The sequence below is a fragment of the Cyclopterus lumpus genome, chromosome 20, assembly GCF_009769545.1.
Source record: "Cyclopterus lumpus isolate fCycLum1 chromosome 20, fCycLum1.pri, whole genome shotgun sequence".
Lineage (NCBI taxonomy): Eukaryota > Metazoa > Chordata > Actinopteri > Perciformes > Cyclopteridae > Cyclopterus > Cyclopterus lumpus.
In genome coordinates, this window is record NC_046985.1 from 372,501 (window position 1) to 380,000 (window position 7,500).

Genomic DNA, 7,500 nt, shown 5'->3' on the forward strand with positions numbered 1-7,500 from the left:
ATGCAGTACTTGTACCTTTGATGTAAACATTGCTGTGTATTCAGCACCACGATGCAGTACTTGTACCTTTGATGTAAACATTGCTGTGTATTCAGCACCACGATGCAGTACTTGTACCTTTGATGTAGACGTTGAGCGTGGCGGGCCCGGCTGCCTGGTGGAACAGGAAGCTGACGCAGTGCGTGTCGTTCTCTTTGAGCAGCGGCAGCAGCAGCTGAGCGCGCTGACCTCCCTGTTGACCCGACGTGTTTACAAACAGGAAGGAGGAACCTACACACAGGAAGTGACACCTCATTAGTGAACGGCTTTCAAGTACACGATGACAAATTACAGACTTCAAAATAAAAGCATGTGTTCATTGTTTGCACAAAATGAAAACAAATTTCTAATTTTGTCATCAGTGAAATTTTTCAGAATAAAAGCCTTCATTTTAAAGCTTTGAATCTCAAAACTCAGCCTCTGTGCGAGTGAGTGTGTGTGTGTGGTGTGAGTGTGTGTGAGTGTGAGTTTGTGTGTGTGGTGTGAGTGTGTGTGAGTGTGAGTTTGTGTGTGTGGTGTGAGTGTGTGTGAGTGTGAGTTTGTGTGTGTGGTGTGAGTGTGTGTGAGTGTGAGTTTGTGTGTGTGGTGTGAGTGTGTGTGAGTGTGAGTTTGTGTGTGTGTGTGTGGTGTGAGTGTGTGTGAGTGTGAGTTTGTGTGTGTGGTGTGAGTGTGTGTGGTGTGAGTGTGTGTGTGTGGTGTGAGTGTGTGTGAGTGTGAGTTTGTGTGTGTGGTGTGAGTGGTCCCTCATTAGTGTGTGTTGGTGTCATGACTACAGCTGTCAATCAAGCAAGCTCACTGGATTCTTTTTTTCTCTAAAGTTTCTACGAAATTCAAATCAATACTGGGAGAGAAGTCTGACACACACACACACACACACTCACACACACTCACACACACTCACACACACACACACACACTCACACACACTCACACACACACTCACACACACACTCACACACACTCACACACACTCACACACACACACACACACACTCACACACACTCACACAAACACACACTCACACACACTCACACACACACACACACACACACACAAACACACACTCACACACTCACACACTCACACACACACTCACACACACTCACACACACTCACACACACACACACACAAACTCACACACACTCACACACTCACACACTCACACACACACTCACACACACTCACACACACTCACACTCACACACACTCACACACACTCACACACACACACACACACACACACACTCACACACACTCACACACTCACACACTCACACACACAAACACACACTCACACACTCACACACTCACACACACACTCACACACACTCACACACACACACACACACTCACACACACTCACACACTCACACACTCACACACACTCACACACACTCACACACTCACACACACAAACACACACAAACACACACTCACACACACTCACACACACTCACACACTCACACACTCACACACACACTCACACACACTCACACACACTCACACACACTCACACACACACACACACACTCACACACACTCACACACTCACACACACTCACACACTCACACACTCACACACACTCACACACACTCACACACTCACACACACTCACACACACTCACACACTCACACACACAAACACACACTCACACACACAAGTCAAACTAAACTAGACCCAAAGTCAGAGTTTGAGAAGAACTTGAATTTCAAAGTAAAACCCCAAATAAAGAGGAGGAGCAGGAGGAGAGGAGGATGAGGAGGAGGAAGAGGGGGAGGAGCAGGAGGAGGGAGAGGGGGAGGAGCAGGAGGAGGAAGAGGGGGAGGAGCAAGAGGAGGAGGAGCAGGAGGAGGAAGAGGGGCGGAGCAGGAGGAGGAAGAGGGGGAGGAGCAGGAGGAGGATGAGAGGAGAGGAGGAGGAGGAGAGGAGGGGAGGAGGGGACAAGGAGGAACAGGAGGAGAGGAGGAAGAGGGGGAGGAGGAGGAGGAGGAGGAGAGGAGGAGGAGGAAGAGGAGCAGGAGGAGGAGCAGGAAGAGGGGGAGGAGCAGGAGGAGGAGGAAGAGGGGGAGGAGCAAGAGGAGGAGGAGGAGGAAGAGGGGGAGGATCAGGAGGAGGAGGAGGAGGGGGAGGAGCAAGAGGAGGAGGAGGAGGAGGAGGAGGAGGAAGAGTGGGAGGAGCAGGAGGAGGAAGAGGGGGAGGAGGAGAGGAGGGGACGAGGAGGAACAGGAGGAGAGGAGGGGAGGAGGAGGAGCAGGAGGAGAGGAGGAAGAGGGGGAGGAGGAGGAGGAAGAGGGGGCGGAGCAGGAGGAGGAGGAGGAGGAAGAGGAGCAGGAGGAGGAGGAGGAAGAGGGGGAGGAGCAAGAGGAGGAGGAGCAGGAGGAGGAAGAGGGGCGGAGCAGGAGGAGGAAGAGGGGGAGGAGCAGGAGGAGGATGAGAGGAGAGGAGGAGGAGGAGAGGAGGGGAGGAGGGGACGAGGAGGAACAGGAGGAGAGGAGGAAGAGGGGGAGGAGGAGGAGGAAGAGGGGGCGGAGCAGGAGGAGGAGGAGAGGAGGAGGAGGAAGAGGAGCAGGAGGAGGAGCAGGAAGAGGGGGAGGAGCAGGAGGAGGAGGAGGAGGAAGAGGGGGAGGAGCAAGAGGAGGAGGAGGAAGAGGGGGAGGATCAGGAGGAGGAGGGGGAGGGGGAGGAGCAAGAGGAGGAGGAGGAGGAAGAGGGGGAGGAGCAGGAGGAGGAGGAGGAGCAAGAGGAAGAGGGGGAGGAGCAGGAGGAGGAGGGGGAGGAGCAAGAGGGGGAGGAGCAGGAGGAGGATGAGAGGAGAGGAGGAGGAGGAGGAAGAGGGGGCGGAGCAGGAGGAGGAGGAGAGGAGGAGGAGCAGGAGGAGGAGCAAGAGGGGGAGGAGCAGGAGGAGGAGGGGGAGGAGCAAGAGGGGGAGGAGCAGGAGGAGGATGAGAGGAGAGGAGGAGGAGGAGAGGAGGGGACGAGGAGGAACAGGAGGAGAGGAGGAAGAGGGGGAGGAGGAGGAGGAAGAGGGGGAGGAGCAGGAGGAGGAGGAGGAGGAAGAGGGGGAGGAGCAAGAGGAGGAGGAGGAAGAGGGGGAGGATCAGGAGGAGGAGGGGGAGGGGGAGGAGCAAGAGGAGGAGGAGGAGGAAGAGGGGGAGGAGCAGGAGGAGGAGGAGGAGCAAGAGGAAGAGGGGGAGGAGCAGGAGGAGGAGGGGGAGGAGCAAGAGGGGGAGGAGCAGGAGGAGGATGAGAGGAGAGGAGGAGGAGGAGGAAGAGGGGGCGGAGCAGGAGGAGGAGGAGAGGAGGAGGAGCAGGAGGAGGAGCAAGAGGGGGAGGAGCAGGAGGAGGAGGGGGAGGAGCAAGAGGGGGAGGAGCAGGAGGAGGATGAGAGGAGAGGAGGAGGAGGAGAGGAGGGGACGAGGAGGAACAGGAGGAGAGGAGGAAGAGGGGGAGGAGGAGGAGGAAGAGGGGGCGGAGCAGGAGGAGGAGGAGAGGAGGAGGAAGAGGAGCAGGAGGAGGAGCAAGAGGGGGAGGAGCAAGAGGAGGAGGAGGAGGAAGAGGGGGAGGAGCAGGAGGAGGAGGGATCCTTACTAGACCACCTTACTCTAACACTATGGTCATAAACAGTATCAACATGTTCATATTTCTTCTTCTATGGTCATGTTTCTACGTATTGACCCGACTGGTTCAGTCATGTCTCAGTGTGTGTGTGTGTGTGCGTGTAGAAGATGTTTCCTTAGCAACAGAGGAATGTTAGGGAGCCAATAGGCAGAGAGGTCATGTGTGTGTGTATGCATGTGTGTGCGTGTGTGTATGTGTGTGTTTTGTGTGTGTGTTAGTTGCTCTACGTCTGGCTCCTGATTGGCTGTTTTGACGTCTCTGGGTTAGGGTTCTACTGAGACGAGAGCGTCTCTGGGTTAGGGTTCTACTGAGACGAGAGCGTCTCTGGGTTAGGGTTCTACTGAGACGAGAGCGTCTCTGGGTTAGGGTTCTACTGAGACGAGAGCGTCTCTGGGTTAGGGTTCTACTGAGACGAGAGCGTCTCTGGGTTAGGGTTCTACTGAGACGAGAGCGTCTCTGGGTTAGGGTTCTACTGAGACGAGAGCGTCTCTGGGTTAGGGTTCTACTGAGACGAGAGCGTCTTTAGGTTAGGGTTCTACTGAGACGAGAGCGTCTCTGGGTTAGGGTTCTACTGAGACGAGAGCGTCTCTGGGTTAGGGTTCTACTGAGACGAGAGCGTCTTTAGGTTAGGGTTCTACTGAGACGAGAGCGTCTTTAGGTTAGGGTTCTACTGAGACGAGAGCGTCTCTGGGTTAGGGTTCTGTGTGTGTGTATATATATATGTGTATGTGTATATATATATGTGTATATATATATATATATATATATATATATATATATATATATATGTGTATATATATACATATATATATTGCTCTTCATAATGCAGTTATGCGCTGAATAATGTTTGCGGAGGAAACAGAAAAACAAACATCTCCACCGTGTCCCGGCACTTCTCTCTCTCGTTAACCTCCCGCCCCCTCTCACCTGTCGGCCAATCACAGATGACCCCTGCCATCTCTAAACCAATCACATCAGACCCCCCCCCCCCCCCCCCCCCCCCCCCCCCCCCACACACACACACACACACACACACACACACAGATGGTGGGGGGTAATTCTATTACCAGAGTTATATTGAAACGTGAGGAGAGGCAGCTGCAGCGCATTGAGAGGATTTACACAAATAACACACACACTTCCTGCTGTGTGTGTGTGTGTGTGTGTGTGTGTGTGTGTGTGTGTGTGTGTGTGTGTGGTCATTTCAGGATCCAACTGGAAGTTAAAATGTCTGAAAACATGTCGCATAAACCATGAAACAGGTTTAAAGAATCAGGTGTAAACAGAGATATTACACCATTAATCTACATTAATAATAATTACTACACCATTATTCTACAATCCTAATTATTATTAGACCATTCATCTACATTCAGAATGATTATTAGACCGTTCATCTACATTCATAAATATTATTAGACCGCTCAATTACATTCATAATTATTATTAGACCGTTCATCTACATTCATAAATATTATTAGACCGCTCAACTACATTCATAATTATTATTAGACCGTTCATCTACATTCATAAATATTATTAGACCGGTCAACTACATTCATAATTATTATTAGACCAATCATCTACATTCATAATTATTATTAGACCGCTCAATTACATTCATAATTATTATTAGACCGCTCATCTACATTCATAATTATTATTAGACCGCTCATCTACATTCATAATTATTATTAGACCGCTCAATTACATTCATAATTATTATTAGACCAATCATCTACATTCATAATTATTATTAGACCGTTCATCTACATTCACAATTATTATTAGACCGTTCATCTACATTCATAATTATTATTAGACCAATCATCTACATTCACAATTATTATTAGACCGTTCATCTACATTGATAATGATTATTAGACCACTCAACTACATTCATAATTATTATTAGACCGTTCATCTACATTGATAATTATTATTAGACCGTTGATCTACATTGATAATTATTATTAGACCGTTGATCTACATTCATAATTGTTAATAGACCGTTCATCTACATTCATAATTATTATTAGACCAATCATCTACATTGATAATGATTATTAGACCGTTCATCTACATTTCATAATTCGCTTTTGACTTTTAGCATATTTTTAGACCACATATCGATCGTTTGATAAAATATCAGAAAACAAATTCTTCTTGTTTCCATGGTTACACTGCTGACAGGAAGTGCCTTTTCACGGTGCAATGTAAATATAAAATATCAAAGTATCTAGTCTTTGTGCTAAGCTAGGCTAATAGCTTGCCCCAATATGTAATCGTTGTGCTAAACTAGGCTAACAGCTTCCCTCAGTATTTAGTCTTTGTGCTAAGCTAGGCTAACAGCTTCCCCCAGAATCTAGTCTTTGTGCTAAGCTAGGCTAGCAGCTTTCCCCGGAATCTAGTCTTTGTGCTAAGCTAGGCTAACAGCTTCCCTCTATGTCTAGTCTTTGTGCTTAGCTAGGGTAACCACTTCCCTCAGTATCTAGTCTTTATGCCAAGCTAGGCTAACATCTTCCCTGATAATATAGTCTTTGTGCTAAGTTAGGCTATGCTAACCACTGGAGATATCAGTGCACAGACATGGAGCTGATATCCATCTGACGCCCGAGAAGAAGAAGACCAAAAGGATTTAACAAAATGTCAGTGTTTACATTTAATAACCCGGCCAATAGGGAGCCAGCTTGTCATTGTGGTTTTGCAGGACACTGATAGCTTTATACTGGACACACACACACACACACACACACACACACACACACACACACACACACGTAATGTTCAAAGGCTGGATGAATCTCATGCATGCCGACACGCTGATAAACCCTTTAACACACTAATTAACCCAGACGCACGCACACACACAATATACACACAAATACACACAGCGTTCTATTATTTATCTGCCAAACAAAGTCCAAAACTTCAAACACAAACGCTCTGACTCACCTTTAAACACTGTTTACCTGTTGGCCCGACTTCAGCTGTGTGTGTGTGTGTGTGTGAGTGTTGTTGTTTACAGCATACACACGCTCAGTGAAAAGTGGTTTTGACCTCCAGGTCTCTTTAACACAGAAAGGCATTGTGGGAGTTATCACACAACATACAGACAGAGAGTGTGTGTGTGTGTGTGTGTGTGTGTGTGGGGGGGGGGTTGTATATATATTTGCCTTCAAGCTTCACTGTGTGTGTGTGTGTGTTTACTATGTACAGCTGGCAGTGAGCTGATAACAGCCCTATTAGAAATATTAATATACCCTGAACCCCACAGGCACACACACGCACACACACACACACACGCACACACACACACACACAAACACAAACACACATGTGTGTGTGTGTGTGTCTATGTGTTCCCTCTGGTCATCCCTGATTGGATCAAATCAATTAAAAGCCTGAGACCGTGGCATTTCATTGGCCAAAAGCTGTGACGGACAGGCGTCGTCCTGCTCGCCTAAAATAACGAGACAAGAAGAGTGAGAAGAAAAAAATACTATACATCAAGAGAACCACAAGAGAACCTCCAAAAAACGAAGAAGTATCCTGGACAAGCAGGAGACAGCAGGACTGAACCTTCTGTGTTCAGGTAAAGAACTACAGTAGAACCTTATGTGTACAGATAAAGAACTGCAGTAGAACCTTATGTGTTCAGGTAAAGAACTACAGTAGAACCTTATGTGTACAGATAAAGAACTGCAGTAGAACCTTATGTGTTCAGGTAAAGAACTACAGTAGAACCTTATGTGTACAGATAAAGAACTGCAGTAGAACCTTATGTGTTCAGGTAAAGAACTACAGTAGAACCTTATGTGTTCAGGTAAAGAACTGC

General features: G+C 48.1%; 1 protein-coding gene across 6 annotated transcripts in view; it reads right to left on the reverse strand.

Annotated features, from left to right (window-relative positions):
- LOC117749412 (receptor-type tyrosine-protein phosphatase mu-like) overlaps positions 1-7,500 on the reverse strand; it is a 205,962-nt gene that overhangs the window by 161,662 nt on the left and 36,800 nt on the right. For all 6 annotated transcript variants that reach the window (XM_034559937.1, XM_034559936.1, XM_034559934.1 and 3 more), the window contains exon 3: positions 118-270. In XM_034559937.1, coding sequence (XP_034415828.1) covers positions 118-270 — 153 coding nt within the window. The remainder of the gene's footprint in view (positions 1-117; positions 271-7,500) is intronic.